Source organism: Amblyraja radiata, chromosome 3 (genome assembly GCF_010909765.2).
Source record: "Amblyraja radiata isolate CabotCenter1 chromosome 3, sAmbRad1.1.pri, whole genome shotgun sequence".
In the NCBI taxonomy this organism is placed as follows: domain Eukaryota; kingdom Metazoa; phylum Chordata; class Chondrichthyes; order Rajiformes; family Rajidae; genus Amblyraja; species Amblyraja radiata.
In genome coordinates this window covers 75,496,581-75,513,351 of record NC_045958.1, presented here as the reverse complement: position 1 = coordinate 75,513,351, position 16,771 = coordinate 75,496,581, and the positions used below count along the sequence as shown (strand labels likewise).

Here is a 16,771-nt window from a genome sequence, read left to right as displayed (position 1 = left end):
ACCTCCCCGAGCTCGGCCACTCCGACGGGAGTACCGTTCCTTCCTCGGGCCAAGCCGCCCTCCCGGGAGCGTCACAGCCCCTCACGGAAGCAGTGTTCCAGCCCCGAGCCGGGCCGCCCTCACGGGAGCGAGCTCAGGGCGAGTCCTGGCGGGCTCTGCCTCCTGAGCCTCGAGGTCGCCAGCTCCGCCATTAGGCCTCAGCGCAAAAAAGTCGCATTCCCCCGCAGGGAGAGACAACAAGCCCCGTTTCAACCCCCCCCCCCAAACACAAACTAAAAAACAAAACTAGACTAACCAAAACGAAATAAACAACACAAAAAACACAAAACAAACAGGACTGCCGGTGAGCCGCTGCAGCCAGAGCCGTGCCGCCACTCCGATAAATGTGAGGTTATCCATTTTGGTGGCAAGAACAGGAAGGCAGATTATTATCTGAATGGTGTCAGATTAGGAGAAGGGAGGTGCAACGAGATCTGGGTGTGTTTGTACATCAGTCACTGAAAGTAAGCATGCAGGTACAGCAGACAGTGAAGAAAGCCAATGACCTCCTTGCGAGAGGATTTGAGCAAGGAGGTCCTACTGCAGTTGTATAGGTTCCTGGTGAGATCACAACTGGAGTATTGTGTGCAATTTCGGTCTCCTCATTTGAGGAGGGACATTATTGCTATTGAGGGAGTGCAGCGAGGTTCACCAGGTTAATTCCCGGGATGGCGGGACTGACATGTGATGAAAGAATGGGTCGACTGGGCTTGTATTTGCTGGAATTTAAAAGGATGAGAGGGGATCTTGTAGAAACATAAAATTCCTAGAGGATTGGACAGGGTAGATGCAGGAAAAAATGTTCCCGATGTTGGTGGAGTCCAGAACCAGGGGTCACAGTTTAAGAATAAGGATATTAGGCTATTTAGGAGTGAGATGAGGAATAATGTTTTCACCCAGAGAGTAGTGAATCTGTGGAATTCTCTGCCACAGAAGGCAGTGGAGGCCAGTTCACTGGTTGTTTTCAAGAGAGAGTTAGATTTAGCTATTAGGGCTAAGGGAATCAAGGGATATGGGGGAAAAGCCGGAATGGGGTACTGATTTTGGATGATCAGTCATGATCATATTGAATGGCTCGACGGGCCGAATGGCCTACTCCTGTACATATTTTCTATGTTTACTAACATTTCCCAGCGTGCAGAATCAACTTAATGAATCTGTTGACAGCAAGAAATAAATAATTGATGACAGTGCACAATGTGCTTTGTGTAACAAATGCTCTTGGAATAATATCCCTTGAACATCAATAGCAATTTTCTACTTATGTATAGAACATTTAGGGGCACGATCATTTTGGTTAGTTGCTCTGTACTGAAACATCTGCCCACCTTTGTGCAAACAAAAAACATAAATGTCAACAATGGTAGATGGGAAGTGACCATCTGGGCCAATAGTTGCCACATGGAGTCACATTAAATGCACACTGCAACCCACGCAAAATCATTCAATCCGCTGGGAGAGGCAAAACCCAGAAAAACACAAGCCAACTTAAGGGATGGGAATTCCTTTCTGATCCATCATATGACTGAAAATACTTCAGAATATGAACTTATTCTACTTAACAAGCCTACAAAATTTGGGAGCACAATTAATGCCAATAAATATACATCGTTTCCATATTGATTTACATTCCCCAAGATCAGGAATATCATAATTGTTTAAGGAATACTCTAATCGGTCACATATCACTGAAATAAAAGGCTTCAATACAAGACTTACCACCCAGGGTCGCTTTCTTTCCAGCATTTTTATTTTATCCAAATGTCTCTGTCGTTCATAATATCGCTGCACATCTTGCTCACTTCGCTCATTTCTCTGTTTCATTTTCTCCAAAGCAACTGACTTTTCTTTACACGTGTTCTATAAATGCATCAAATAAAGTATTTTCGAGGTTGCTCAGAGGATGACAAATAACGCTCACAACAACATGATAAGTTTTTACCTCCAGTTCTTTCTCCTTTTCTCTGTAATTCTTTAAATCACTGTGAAATTTATACATCTCTGGTGGACCAACTGATTTTTCTGTTGCTTCTAGAAGCTCAATTTTCGACATTTTTGCAAACTCACCAACTTTCTCCTGTAAAAATTAAACATTAAAAAAGTGAATTCATCGTTTTTCAGTCAAAAGGGTTGAACTATTCATATCATCGATTCATATAAAAGATACAGTGCTGAATCCACTAACAATACTACCAATGAGAGGGATAACAGACAAAAAGGGAAAGAAACAGAAAAGAAAAAGAGAGAAAGAAAGGCAGAGAGAGCGCGTGAGAGTGAGATGTAAGAAGTTATTCGGACAGAAAGGACATTTATACAACTACACAACTTTGATTTTTTTTAATGAGGATTCTAATCTCCCCATCTCTCACATTGCAGACAGGAACGACTATGTGACGGTTGGACCGACAGGTTAGCTATTGCATTGAAGATGGGTACAATCCAGCATTTAAAAATAGGAATCCCCTCAATCCATTCCAGTTATCTCCAACGTACCTCACAACGGGCAAAAAAGATCATCTCGGACCACTCCCATCCAGCAAATCACCTTTTTCAGTCTCTCCCTTCGGGGAGGCGCCTCAGGTCACTTGCTACTAAAACCACCCGCTTTAAAAACAGTTTCTTCCCCTCAGCAATAAGAACACTCAATTCCGTCCAATAATCAGACAATAATATGACTTTTGATGTATACAGTGTCTTGTCTATGGTCTTTGTTTGTTCTTTTGCACTATGTATTGTTGGTGAGATTTGTGATTTGTGATGTGGTGTGGATGCCCTTTATTACGGTGATCTGTGTTATTAGTAGTATGTAACAAAAGCAGTGTACCATCATGTACCGAACCCAAATACCACCAACCCTGGTTGCGTGGCAATTAAAGATTCTATTCTATTCTATTCTAACACATCGATGTTCCATACTTGAATGTGACTAAGTATTTTGTGTTATTGCTTCCATATATCCTGGCACAAACACATACCTGAGGTAGAAACTGGCAGAGATTGCCCACTTGAATATTCAAAGAAGCAGCCTGCTCTTCAACCATTTTCTGAGTTGCATGTTCTCCATTTATTTGCCAAGTTGATTGGTTATTTGCAACAGAAATCTCTCGACTAATGATAAGGTTTTTTGAACGCCTGTAGCTGTAAAGACCAATTATTGATTTAAAAAAAATTATATCTTCAGAAAATACAGAGAATGAATGATTATACAACATAGCAGTCCTTAGGTGGAAAAATTACCCAACCATCTTCATTCTGGACAGGAAGAATGGTGTTACTAAATATAGCAACATTGGTGTCCCTCGATTCTAAGAAGATTCAATAGACAATAAACGCAGTAGTAGTCCATTCCGCCCTTCGAGCCAGCACCGCCATTCAATGTGATCATGGCTGATCATCCCTAATCAATACCCCGTTCCTGCCTTCTCCCCATATCCCCTGATTCCGCTATCTTTAAGAGCCCTATCTAGCTCTCTCTTGAAAATATCCAGAGAACCGACCTCTGAGGCAGAGAGATTCTTCTCAAACTTCTCAAACATTTTTGTTGGAAAACATCTGAAAGCTTTTAAAATGCAAGATATGAAGTAAATATTGGTGCTTTTAATTTGTGAATGAAGATACACATCAATACAAATAAATACCAAGCTAAAGAGCCCTCTCTGGAAACAGAAATACCTGTCATTGAAACTGTATATTGCTTGGTGAAACAATAGATTGTTCTCTGTTGAGTTTTCTGGATACATTAGTTATAATACCAGCCTTGACACAATAGTAGCTCTGGTGAGGATTGGGGAAATGGCAGATTAGCTATAACTCTCTGTGCATGATTAGCTGTTAAGACAGGAATATTCCGACAATACAGTCTCATCACTGGAATGTACAGAAATTTACAGGCATTTCATTAGCTTATACTTACAGTTCAAGTTCAATGGATCCTCTGTTACTTCCACGTTTCACATAAAGACCAACCTATTCAAAAATACATCGTTATCATATAGCCTTTATAAATTGTGAGAAAATGAACTCAAAGATTAAACTACATCACAATACTTTTTTTTTAAATTACAGGCCTGCGTGATAAGAACTGCATTTTTGATAAGTATGAAATGGTGAAAGTTGCCCCGACAAAAGGAGAGGCAATGGATTAAAGATCAAATGAGCAAGGATCAAATCATTAAATAATCCCTTACAACCTCTGCCCTCAAAAGTTATTAGGGATGCAAGTCACCTACTCATTTCTATTATTTATGTCAAATCCATTACACGGTATAATGGAATCATTGTCGTGACAATCTAGAGTTAAATAATAAACACTGTTTGCCATTTTATAATCCCTACTAGGGCTCTGTAGCAGAGATCCAAAGCATACATAGGGATACTTCATATCCAGAACAAATTCTCCTTTATTCATTTAAAAGGCATAAATGCAGATTTGAAAAGCAGATTTTACTATACAGTATTTTACTATTAAACTGTTTGAATAACTATGAAGCTTTTAAGCTGCAATAATGTAATAGCCAAGTGTTTTTAAACTTGCTTTTCTTCCTTTCAAATCAAGATACCTTGAAGGAAAGGATGAACACCAGAATTTCAATATCAAAGTCCAGAAGCTAATCTCCTGACAAGAAGATCACTGTGCAGTGATGGGGTGGTTATTTAGAACTGTACAGTTTGTAAAAAGAGCAGGTCGGCTTTGGAGAGAGCAGGCAATTTTATATTTGGCATTATTTAATGAGACGGAATTAATTAACAACACAGTAGAGTGACCCCCTAAGAAAGGGTAATCATAGCATGGTGAAATTTCAAATTCAATTGAAATTAATCTCTGGAAATTTGTATTCAGCACAGAAATTCTGCATAAGTATGGCAAACCTTTCAGCTAAATTTGACATTTGAATGATTTGATCCTTGCACATTTGATTTGACATAGGTCTAATCAAAGATTAAGAAAACATAAAGCGCACTGGTCACCTGGAAGAATTTGCAACTTTTGATGTATGCACTGAAACTTAAAACTAGGGCCAAAGATAGGTCTGCCTAATATGGACAATGCAGGTGAATACTGGGCCTTAACAATTAGGCAATATGTACTATCAAGCCACACAGCACTGGAGAAAAGATTTAAAGCAACTATGATCTCTTGATGAAATTTATATAGGATTATCAAACAAAAAACCATGTAAACCATATAATAAATCACCCAAGCTCACATCTAAACATTCAAATAACCTTTCCATCGCTTAACTCTTTTATAAGTGGCTGTGCATCATTGGGGTGTTTCGTAAAATAAAAATGGCAGCACAGTCAAATGATCGTCTCCCAGTATTCATAACCAAAGATCATGCTCTATGATCTATGATCTTTGTTCATAACATACAAAGAAGCTGGAATTTGCCAGTTTGTGAAGATGAGGTACTATTGACACCTGCAACTTACCCAGACACATTAAGAGCTTCTGCACTGCGGAAAATACTCAATTTGCTGTTTTTAAAACTGTTCAAGTTATGCCTATCATATAATCAAAGAGCTACAAGATATTTTGTGAGGTAAATGTAAATCGTGAAGAGGTTTATGAAATAATCTTGGTTTGTTATCAAGTACACAGGATTAAATGTTCTTTGGTTTGATATTTTCAAATGGCAGTGTTGCATTTTCAATCGACTAAGCATTTTGCATTATAATAATTGCTGACCAGCTTTTCAAAGTGAAATGGCGGCACACAAATTAATCGGCAGTTGTCCAATCAGTTATTGTCTATTCTATATACAATCAGACTTCCTTTGTCCAGGACGCATCAGTCCAGAGTCATTCTTTGGAATCAAGTGCAGCTCAAATACCCATTTATCTGGATAACCAAGGAACTGTTGATGCTGGTTTAAAAAAGACACAGGGTGCAGGAGTAACTCAGCTGGTCAGGCTGCATCTTAGGAGAACATGGATAGGTGACGTTTTGGGTTGTGACCCTTGTTCAGACTGATTGTGATGGTGGGAGGAGGGGGGAAGTTACCAATTAATAAAATTGAATTTGCTATAAAATATCAATCACACAATTGGCACCCACCTTGTCACCTCTCCCAATAAAGGAAGTTTTTCCTGCCAAGCCCAGACAAATTGCACACACTATGCTGGATTTTCCAGTGCCATTGGCACCCACTATCATGTTCAAATTGGCCCCAGGAAATATCTCACAGGAATCGTAAGTTCTGAAAAACAAAATGTTGACTAAATTTTAAAATTTTACATCTTTACAAACATAACCAATAAGTAATATGGATAAAGACACAAAGCTTTAATCAATCAACATTGCTTCACCCCTTACAGCAAAGTTTGAAACTTTTTGCTGAGGGTAACTATCAGAATGGGATGATTAACTTCAATTTCTGGATCTCCAAATAAATTACAGATTAAGATTTAACTATAGCCAGCACGGAATCTGTATTTTTCATTGTATAAATAATGAGACGACTTTCTTCAAAAATGTAAGATCTTGAGGAATCTTGAAAGGATAGACGTGGAGATGTTTTCACTCGTGGGAGAATCAGGAACAAGGAGGCATAGCTACAAGATAAGAGACCAGTCATTTAAAACTGAGATGTGTAGATATTTCTTCGCTGCAAGTCATGAACTTTGGAATTTTCCAGAGGGCATTAGAATAGCTTAATTCAGAGATACAGCGTGGCAACAGGCCCTTTGGCCCGCCGAGCCAGCACCGACCAATGCTCACTCGTACACTATCCTACACAATACGGACAATTTACAGAAGCGAATTATCTTAACCTACAAACGTCTTTGGAATGTTGGAGGAAACTAGAGGACCGCAAAAAACCCATATGATCACAGGAAGAATGTACAAACCCGGTACAGACAGCACCCCGAGTCGAACCAAGGTCTCTGGCGCTATGGCTGCAACTCTACTGCTGCGCCACTGTGTCACCTAATCGTGGAGAAGGATGAGGACTTAACCGTTTTTCATGCTCAACAATGAATTCAACAATTTTAGGTGAAGAATAATCCGTATTTTTTTGTTTAAAAAAATGTCATATCTCCAGCATTCCTAAGATTTTTGTCAACTTAATCGCTCCAACCTTCCATTCATAGATCTTTTAGTTTCTTCTCTGCTCCCCATCCTTAATTCTGTGCATCTTCATACACATTATGTCTAATCACTTTCCAGTTTCAGTGAGTTTTTTTCCAACATATTTAGTTTAGTTTATTACATAGCTACATATGTTTTGCGCACTCTTTCTTTTTTTTAAAAATTTGTCACTAATATGAATAAGACAGAGTTTAGTAATAGCTCCATGTAGACCCACCCTTGGTGGCAGGGTGGGTTGTAAAGAAGATGTAGAGAAACTTCAGGGGTATGCAATCTGGTAAGAAAATGGACAATAATGTGGGAGGGAATAAAATATGTAAAAATGTGAAGTCAACCATTTTGGTAGAAGAAACAGGTAACGTTTCGGGTGGGAACTGTACAACACCTAGCTGGGAAGAGGGTAAGACCATTCAAGGACAAAGAAGGGAATTTAAACCTGGGCGAGAGTAAATGGGCAAAGTACTAAAAGAGTATTTCACATTGGAATTCACCAGAGAAGAACATGGAGAATAGCGAGATCAGGAAGAGGTATGCTGATATTCCCATACATATTGATTTCAATAAGCTGGAGGTGTTGAGGCTTTTGGAGACATTCATTAATGTTCCCAATGCCCGATAGGATCCATCCCAGGTTATTAAGATTGGCAAGAGAGGAAATTGCTGGGGTCTTTGCACCCTCTTCAGGCACAAACAAGGTCCCAGAAGAGTGGAGAATAGCCAATGCTGTTCTTTGTTTAAGAAAGGCATTAAAGACAAAGCAGAAAATTATCAACTAGTGAGTAGGGAAATTATTGAAAATTTTTAGGGATAGCACCTACTGACATCTGGAAAAGCATAGATGCATTAGGGATAGTCAGCATGACTTTGTGCAGGGTCATGTATACAAAATTGAGTTTTTCGGAGGAGATGACAAAGATGATTGATGAGACTTGGGCAGTGGATGTGGTCTACATGAATGTTAGTAAAACATGCAAGACAAGGTCTGGCATGGTAGGCTGATCCAGAAAATTAAGGCATATGGGATCTTGATTCGATTGAAGTCAGAACTGGCTTACTCATAGAAGAGAGTGAGTTGTGGTGGAGGGCTGCTATTCTGTCTGAAGGCCTGTGAATAGTGGTTTCTGCAAGAATCACTGTTGGGATTTCTGTATATGTAAAGCAATTTTGGATGAAATTTTAAGCGGACTGACACAAAACTACAGATGACACAAAATTTGCCAGAGTTGTGGATGGTGAGGAAGATTGTGAAAGGTTTCAGCAATATATGGACCAGTTGGAAATGTGGGTGGAAAAATGGCAGATGGCATTCGTCTGACAAAGTGTGAAGTGCTGCATTCGGAAGGTCAAATGTAAGAAGAAAATGTATAGTAAATGGCAGAACCCTTAGGTGTACTGATGCACTGATGCACCTTGTCATGCAAGTCTATAACTTTCTGAAAATGAAGATAATGGGCCTGTCCCACTTAGGCAACATTTTAGGCGACTGCAGGAGACTATGCAGTCGCCACATGTTAGCGGGTGGTTGCCAGGGAGTCACATTCATGATCGTGAGGAGTTCCCGGATTCTGGGAACTAGTCATGGCCTCATATGGTCACCGTGTTGTAAAAACTAGCGGCGACTAAAATGAAGCCGCCATGGAGAGTAGCGAGAATTCTCGAGCCGTAGGTGGGTCAGGTCCTATTAGGTTGCTAGGAGGTCAGAGGTTCTCGTAGGTTGTAGCCAGTGCTGACCGGTGAATTGGCTCATTGGGAAAAAAAAAAGGTAAAGGGCCTGTTCCACTTCCGCGACCTAATTCATGACCTTTTTTACTCGTGGACATTTTTTATCATGCTAGAAAAACGCCCCGACCTACTTCATGACGCGAGTACCTACGACTAGCATCACGACCTACCTACGACCTCGTGACCATGCTACGAGTATGTCAAGGGCAAACTCGGCAGAGGTCGTGAATTAGGTCGTGAAAGTGGGACAGGCCCTTAAGCAGTAGTTTTCAGAACCAAGGATGACCGACCGGTAATGTTAAATGTCCGCCGAGCTACACAGCCGTGTATCTCTGGCTTCTTAAAAGTAGTCCCCACTCCTTCTCATCCCTCTCCCCCCTCTTTTAAAGGACTTATCAGCGCCAACCTTCCTGTTCTTCGCAGTGTGTCTGTATCACCTTGGCTTTACACCGTGTGAATATTTTAGACAGGGCAAACGGGGGGGGGGGGGGGGGGGAGCGCTGTCTAAAAAATTCACACGGGCTGGTGAAGGAAGCGATGTGTTTGTGTTTGTGTGTTCCACTCTGACAATCGCCGTTCCAGTTCCTGGGTTTTCAGATGACTGCCGGCAACTTAACAGTCGCCGGCAGTCTGCTGAAAAATCGCCTATGTGGAACAGTCCCATAAGGAACTAAGGCATGTCAAGTCAAGTTCAAGTGAGTTTATTGTCATGTGTCCCTGTATAGGACAATGAAATTCTTGCTTTGCTTAAGCACACAGAAAATAGTAGGCATTTACTACAAAACAGATAAATGTGTCCATATACCATGATATAAATATATACACACATGAATAAATAAACTGATAGTGCAAATAACAGAAAGTCCCCAATAACATACCAATTTCTACAGATGCACCAAATAAATCATCATATTGGGATGCATCCCAGCTTGATATGGCAACTGCTCTGCCCGAAAGGCAAGAAAATGCAGAGTTGTGGATGTTGCCCAGTCAATCTTGATAATGTGCAACAGTCTAAAGAAACCAACTGAATTTGTATCAAATTCATGGCAATGTTTTCAAATAGCATGCAATGAGTTATCAAGTGCAGTTACTGTTGTCAATGCAAATAGAGGAGCAATTTGCATAGGCTGCATATTTTGTGGGCTCGAATAAGTGAGTTCTTTGTAAGAGCTATGTTGATTAGAATATAAAAATCGCACCTATTCTTAAAATAACAACCTTTACTCATTAACAAGGATCAAGGAAAGACCGTTCACGTTGCGGCCCTGTTTTCACCAATCTTTCCACCACCACGCACTAGAAGCACAAGACAGACATCGTTGTATGCAGATGCTGAGAAGTATGTTCAGCTCTGGCTGATCAACTTCTAATCTTGTGTGTGGACTCGATAAGAATACTTATTAACAAATTGATTGGCAAATTGACTTCAGACATGAACATCAACTTTTATCTACCAATGAAATGGCTTGAGGAGCTCAACATTAAAGGTGCAGAAAGTCATCACTGGTAATTTTATTATTGTATGTAGAGAGTATTACATTTAGATAAAAGTCTAGATGATCCCTATTTATTACTTTTTTTGTCTTCAAAAACATTCAACCGAAACCAAGACTTTTAAACTCAGAATAAATGCACTAATAAAGATTTAAAAATACTATCTTCACTTTAGATGAAGACAGTGATCAAACGACAAAGAAAGATATTGCCTGCATTGAAGATCTGAACATTAAAAAAGACACTCACCTATATTTTTCCTGAAAAACAAGTGCAGAATATTACCTACAAACAGTTGTAAAAAATCGAAATTGTGAATTAAGTTCCATTATTTAATTCACGTTAATCAGCGTCCTCATGGTAAGATAGCTATGCCATCTGCTGGGGATAACTGAAACATCAGAACTTCTGCATCACTGACTGGGTATAAATGAAAGGTAGACAAAAGAACTCCGAGTTCACTGTAATTAAAATCATTTACAGCACAGGATGCATTTCAATCCAACTGTCAACGCAAACATTTATTTCCCAAAGATACGTATCTCCACCCTAATTTATCTATTATCATCGCATCTTTTCATCCTTTCTCTTTCAAGTACGCATCTGCACTATTCATTGTAAACACTTCCTGTTGTACTAAGTACCTTGTTCTGAGCAACCTCCTGCAAAGTTTTTCCCTGAACTCTGTAATGCATATAAAATTTTAGAAAATTTATAGTATAGAGTCATCCCCTTATTTTTGTGTCAGTTGAAAGACAAACCCAGTACCAAGTCCACGCCCTAGAGGTCATGGACTTCATGTACATAGCCGGGTACAGGTAGCTGTGTGCCACACACGTATATATTATGCAAATTTGATATAATTTGATTGATGAATTAAGGAACACTTGTTGTTTTACATGGGTCGAATTGGTTATAACTCAAATTTTAATTGCAAATATTACTTTTGAAATTGCCAAGCAGAAGAAAGCTGTCTTTAAAAAAAAGCCATGAGGAAAAAAATCAATAAAATTACACTTATTAAAAAGATTTTTTTCTGAAAATTCTGTCAGAAACTGTGTTTTAGTAAGTCTGACACTCTAATCCTTTTCCCCAAAGACCCATCATTTATTTAATTGCCTCCGAGCACCACAATTTGAGATTTGTAATAGAAAAAAAATCACATATGGTTAAAGTGCACATTGTTCAAGTTCAAGTGAGTTTTATTGTCATGTGTCCCTGTATAGGACAATGAAATTCTTGCTTTGCTTAAGCACACAGAAAATAGTAGGCATTTACTACAAAACAGATAAATGTGTCCATATACCATGATATAAATATATACACACATGAATAAATAAACTGGTAAAGTGCAAATAACAGAAAGTGGTTATTAATAATCAGAGTTTTGTCCGAGCCAGGTTTAATAGCCTGATGGCTGTGGGGAAGTAGCTATTCCTGAACCTGGTTGTTGCAGTCTTCAGGCTCCTGTACCTTCTACCTGAAGGTAGCAGGGAGATGAGTGTGTGGCCAGGATGGTGTGGGTCTTTGATGATACTGCCAGCCTTTTTGAGGCAGCAACTGCGATAAATCCCCTCGATGGAAGGAAGGTCAGAGCCGATGATGGACTCGGCAGTGTTTACTACTTTTTGCAGTCTTTTCCTCTCCAGGGCGCTCAAATTGCCGAACCAAGCCACGATGCAACCGGTCAGTATGCTCTCGACTGTGCACCTGTAGAAGTTAGAGAGAGTCTTCCTTGACAATCCGACTCTCCGTAATCTTCTCAGGAAGTAGAGGCGCTGATGAGGTTTTTTGATAATTGCGTTAGTGTTCTCGGACCAGGAAAGATCTTCAGAGATGTGCACGCCCAGAAATTTGAAGTTCTTGACCCTTTCAACCATCGACCCGTTGATATAAATGGGGCTGTGGGTCCCCCTCCTACTCCTTCCAAAGTCCACAATCAGTTCCTTGGTTTTGCTGGTGTTGAGGGCCAGGTTATTGCGCTGGCACCATATGGACAGTTGCTCGAGCTCTCTTCTATATTCTGACATCCCCATCAGTGATACGCCCCACAATAATGGTGTCGTCAGCGAACTTGATGATGGAGTTCGCACTGTGGTTCGCTACGCAGTCATGGGTATAGAGTGAGTACAGCAGAGGGCTGAGCACGCAGCCTTGAGGTGCTCCCGTGCTGATTGTTATCGAGGCTGACACATTTCCACCAATACGAACAGACTGTGGTCTGTGGATGAGGAAGTCAAGGATCCAGTTGCAGAGGGATGCGCAGAGACCCAGTTCTGCGAGTTTGGTAACCAGTTTGGAGGGGATGACTGTGTTAAATGCCGAGCTGTAATCAATGAATAACAGCCTGACATATGAGTTTTTGTTGTCCAAGTGGTCCAGTGCGGAGTGGAGGGCCAGCGAGATCGCATCCACCGTTGATCTGTTGTGGCGGTACGCGAACTGCAGTGGGTCCAGGTTTTTGTCGAGGCAGGAGGTGATTTGCTCCATGATCAACCTCTCAAAGCACTTCATCACCACCGGCGTTAGTGTCACTGGTCGATAGTCATTGAGGCACGTCACCTTACTCTTCTTGGGCACCAGATTTTATTAAAGGATATTTTCATACATTTTGATTTCACCATGTAGAAATTACAGCTGTGTTTATACATTAGTCCTCCCATTTCAGGGCACTATAATGTTTGGGACACATGGCTTCACATGCAATTGTAATTGCTCAGGTATGTTTAAATGCCTCCTCAATGCAGGTATAAGAGAGCTCTCAACACGCAGTCTTTCCTCCAGTCTTTCCTTCACCGTTGGAAACATTTATTGCTGTTTATCAACATGAGGACCAAAGTTGTCCCAATGAAAGTTAAATAAGCCATTATGAGACTGAGAAACAAGAATAAACCTGTTAAGAGACATCAGCCAAACCTTAGGATTACCAAAATCAACTGTTTGGAACAACATTAAGAAGAAAGAGAGCACTGGTGATCTTACTAATCACAAAGGGATTGGCAGGCCAAGGAAGACCTCCACAGGTGATGACAGAAGAATTTTCTCTATAATAAAGAAAAATCCCCAAACACCTGTATGACAGATCAGAAACACTCTTCGGGTGTGGATTTGTCAATGACCACTGTCCGCAGAAGACTTCATGAACAGAACGCAGACGCTACACTGTACTATGCAAACCACCGGTTAACTGCAAAAATAGGATGGCCAGGTTGTTTGCCTTAAAAGTACTTAAAAGAGCAATCACAGTTCTGAAAAAAAGGTCTTGTGGACAGATGAAACAAAGATTAACATATCAGAGTGATGGCATGAGCAAAGTATGGAGGAGAGAAGGAACTGCCCAAGATCCAAAGCATACCACCTCATCTGTGAAACACGGTGGTGGGGGTGTTATGGCCTGGGCATGTATGGCTGCTGAAGGTACAGGCTCACATCTTCATTGATGATACAACTGCTGATGGTAGTAGCACAATGAATTGTGAAGTGTATAGATACATCCTATCTGCTTAAGTTCAAACAAATGATTCAAAACTCATTGGCCGGCGGTTTATTCTACAGCAAGACAATGATCCCAAACATACTTCTAAAGCAACAAAGGAGTTTTTCAAAACTAAAAAATGGTTAATTCTTGAGTGGCCAACTCAATCACCTGATCTGAACCCAATTGAGCATGTCTGATATATATGCTGAAGAGTAAACTGAACGGTACTAGCCCCCAAAACAATCATAAGCTAAAGATGGCTGCAATACGGGGCCTGGCAGAACATCACCTGAGAAGATATCCAGCAACTGGTGATGTCCATAAATCGCAGACTTCAAGCAATCATTGCATGCAAAGGATATGCAACAAAATACTAAACATGACTATTTTCATTTACATGACATTGCTGTGTCCCAAACATTATGGTGCCCTGAAATGGGGGGACTATGTATAAACACTGCTGTAATTTCTACATGGTGAAACCAAAATGTATAAAAATCTCCTTTATTAAAATCTGACAATATGTACTTTAACCACATGTGATTTTTTTTCTATAAAAAAACTCAAATTGTGGAGTACAGAGGCAAATAAATAAGTGGTGGGTTTTTGTCCCAAACATTATGGAAGGCACTTTAAAAAGTGCCCAAACATAATGGAACATCCCAAAGCCACTTGCAAGATGGTGTTCCAACAAAACTATTCAACATTTGGCACCAAACTACTTCCAGCTTGGTCTAAGAAGTAGGCTTGAAGGAAAGTAAATATGAAGGAAGTCAGAGTTGACAAGATGGATAGTTTAAGATAAGAAATTTTAGAAATTGTGTTCCATGCAGCTGAAAGTAGTCATCAGCAGAAAAGCATTTAAAAATGGGAGTGAATTAGGCGCCACAATTGGAGAGCAGAAATCCAACGGTAAGGCTGGAGGTTGTGAAAATGAAAAAAATGGGAGAAAAAATGGGGAAGAATATGGAAACACGGATAAGGATCTTAAAACTGAGATGTTGTGGTAGCACGAGTAAATATGAGCCCACCAAGGTATAACCAGTGGATAGAATGTTAGGTGACACAGGCAGCAGAGTTTTGACAGAACACAAGTGGACATGTCAGGGAGCATCAAAATAATCATGTCAATGTATCCTATGTCAAGAAGTAACTAAAGCATAGATTTAAGCAGGATCATAGGCAATATTATGCAAACTAGACTATTTCAGATATCCAACATTTGAAATATTTTGTTTTTGCACATCAGAATACTGATTGTCCGTGAAGGCAGTTAAGATAAAATAAATTTACAAAACAAAGTAAATTTATGTTTACCACAAACACACAAGGGCACTGAGCAACACTAAATGGAATAAACAAAGGCTCAAAGCCAACTGCACCAGAAACCTCAAATACATTGAACTAAATAATTTGGAAGCAGCAACTTGTATGCCATAATGACAACAGTAACCAAAAATGGTTCTAAAAACATTGGCATCAAAATATCAGACCAACACCGAAATATCTATGTGATTGCTGATTTAGGATGAAATATTAAAAAGCCGTATCTGCTCTAACAAACGGACATCAGATTTACACTAGCACTATTTTAATAAGCGAGTTCGGTATGCAAGGAATCATGGGATTTGTCAAAGGTCACTTGCTATAAAGAAAAAGCAAACAAAGCGCTGGCTGCATAAACAGTGTATAAATTATTGTCTTTATTCATGATTTATGTGTAAAAATATATTTAATCTGAGGAATGGGGATGCCAGGTAGCGGGAGAGTGGGGGCAGATGCGAGTGGGAGACAGGGGGAGAGACTGGACCGGCGTAGAGACATTCTCGGCAATTGTGTGCATACAGACACGCGACTCATCCGCAGCCAGGATCGAACCCAGGTCCCCAGACAGGGACGGGACACCTGGGAGGGGACGGGAACGGCCCAGCAGCAACTTAACAGCGCCCGCAGCGCCGTGCCTGACCCCGCCAATCCAGGGCTGCCAGCCAACCCGGCGGGACAGGCAGAGCCGAGCTGGAGCCAGCGGCTGCAGCACTGGCTGCAAGTCTGGGGCCGTCCCGCTGCCCAGGCCCACCCAGGACAGGGACGGGATACCCGGGAGGGGACGGGGACGGCCCAGCAGCAACTCAACAGCACCCGCAGCACCGGAGACCCCCAGGCCCGACCCCGACCACGCAAGCGTATTTTCTGCTTCTATGGTTGCCGTATCTCCTGTGATACAACTGTGCCATTATTTCAAATGTTTTTCTTTGGACAATGGTGATTAATCCCCAGAGATATTGTATAAATGCAAGACCTCAATTTTCTTTAAACATTATGCAGGATTCCGATAAGCCTATTGTCTAAACCACTGCAATTGGAAATGAGCACAAATATATTTTTCATGTGGGCTTGCGATTTCTAATATAATTAACCCTAAGCAACAATTGTTTAGTTTAAAAACAAATCACTGAAAATAGCAGGAACATCACCTTCAGGAAGACCATTTAATATCAGAGTGGGATCCTTCTACAGTTTTGACTCGGGTGTTCAACCTGAACTGGTAAATGTTTTCCAAGCCAGATGCTAACTAAACATGCTGTGTACTTCCTGCACCATTTCTAGTTCATTTCTAGTATCCTTAAAGGTGCAATCAGTTGTCTAAAAAAAACATTGGCTTGTTTTAATGGTCCAGTGTCTGAGATTAAAATGCTTCTTAAAATCCACCATCTGGTAGAGGAACTTGAGAACGAAGTCTGGCCAATTACTGGAAAATCTGATATTCGATTTGGACTTATGTCACATTCTTGACAAAAAATAATTTGCTGGTCTTCAAGAAAAAGAAGCTGGGTAGGTAGATCTGTCACCTGTTTATTCAGCTAAACCTTCACAATAGTGGGTGTGTGATTCTGCTGCCATTTCTTGAGACAAATAGAAGGTGCATGGGCACCATTCACTCT

The 16,771-nt window shown here is 40.5% G+C and overlaps 1 protein-coding gene across 1 annotated transcript in view; it reads right to left on the bottom strand.

The window, feature by feature from the left end:
• smc5 (structural maintenance of chromosomes 5) overlaps positions 1-16,771 on the bottom strand; it is a 75,078-nt gene that overhangs the window by 55,767 nt on the left and 2,540 nt on the right. Inside the window, exons 2-6 of the mRNA XM_033018119.1 lie at positions 6,098-6,239; positions 3,953-4,005; positions 3,015-3,177; positions 1,982-2,116; positions 1,759-1,899 (exon numbers count right to left, since the gene is read on the bottom strand). Of these exons, the coding sequence (XP_032874010.1) occupies positions 1,759-1,899; positions 1,982-2,116; positions 3,015-3,177; positions 3,953-4,005; positions 6,098-6,239 (634 nt within the window). The remainder of the gene's footprint in view (positions 1-1,758; positions 1,900-1,981; positions 2,117-3,014; positions 3,178-3,952; positions 4,006-6,097; positions 6,240-16,771) is intronic.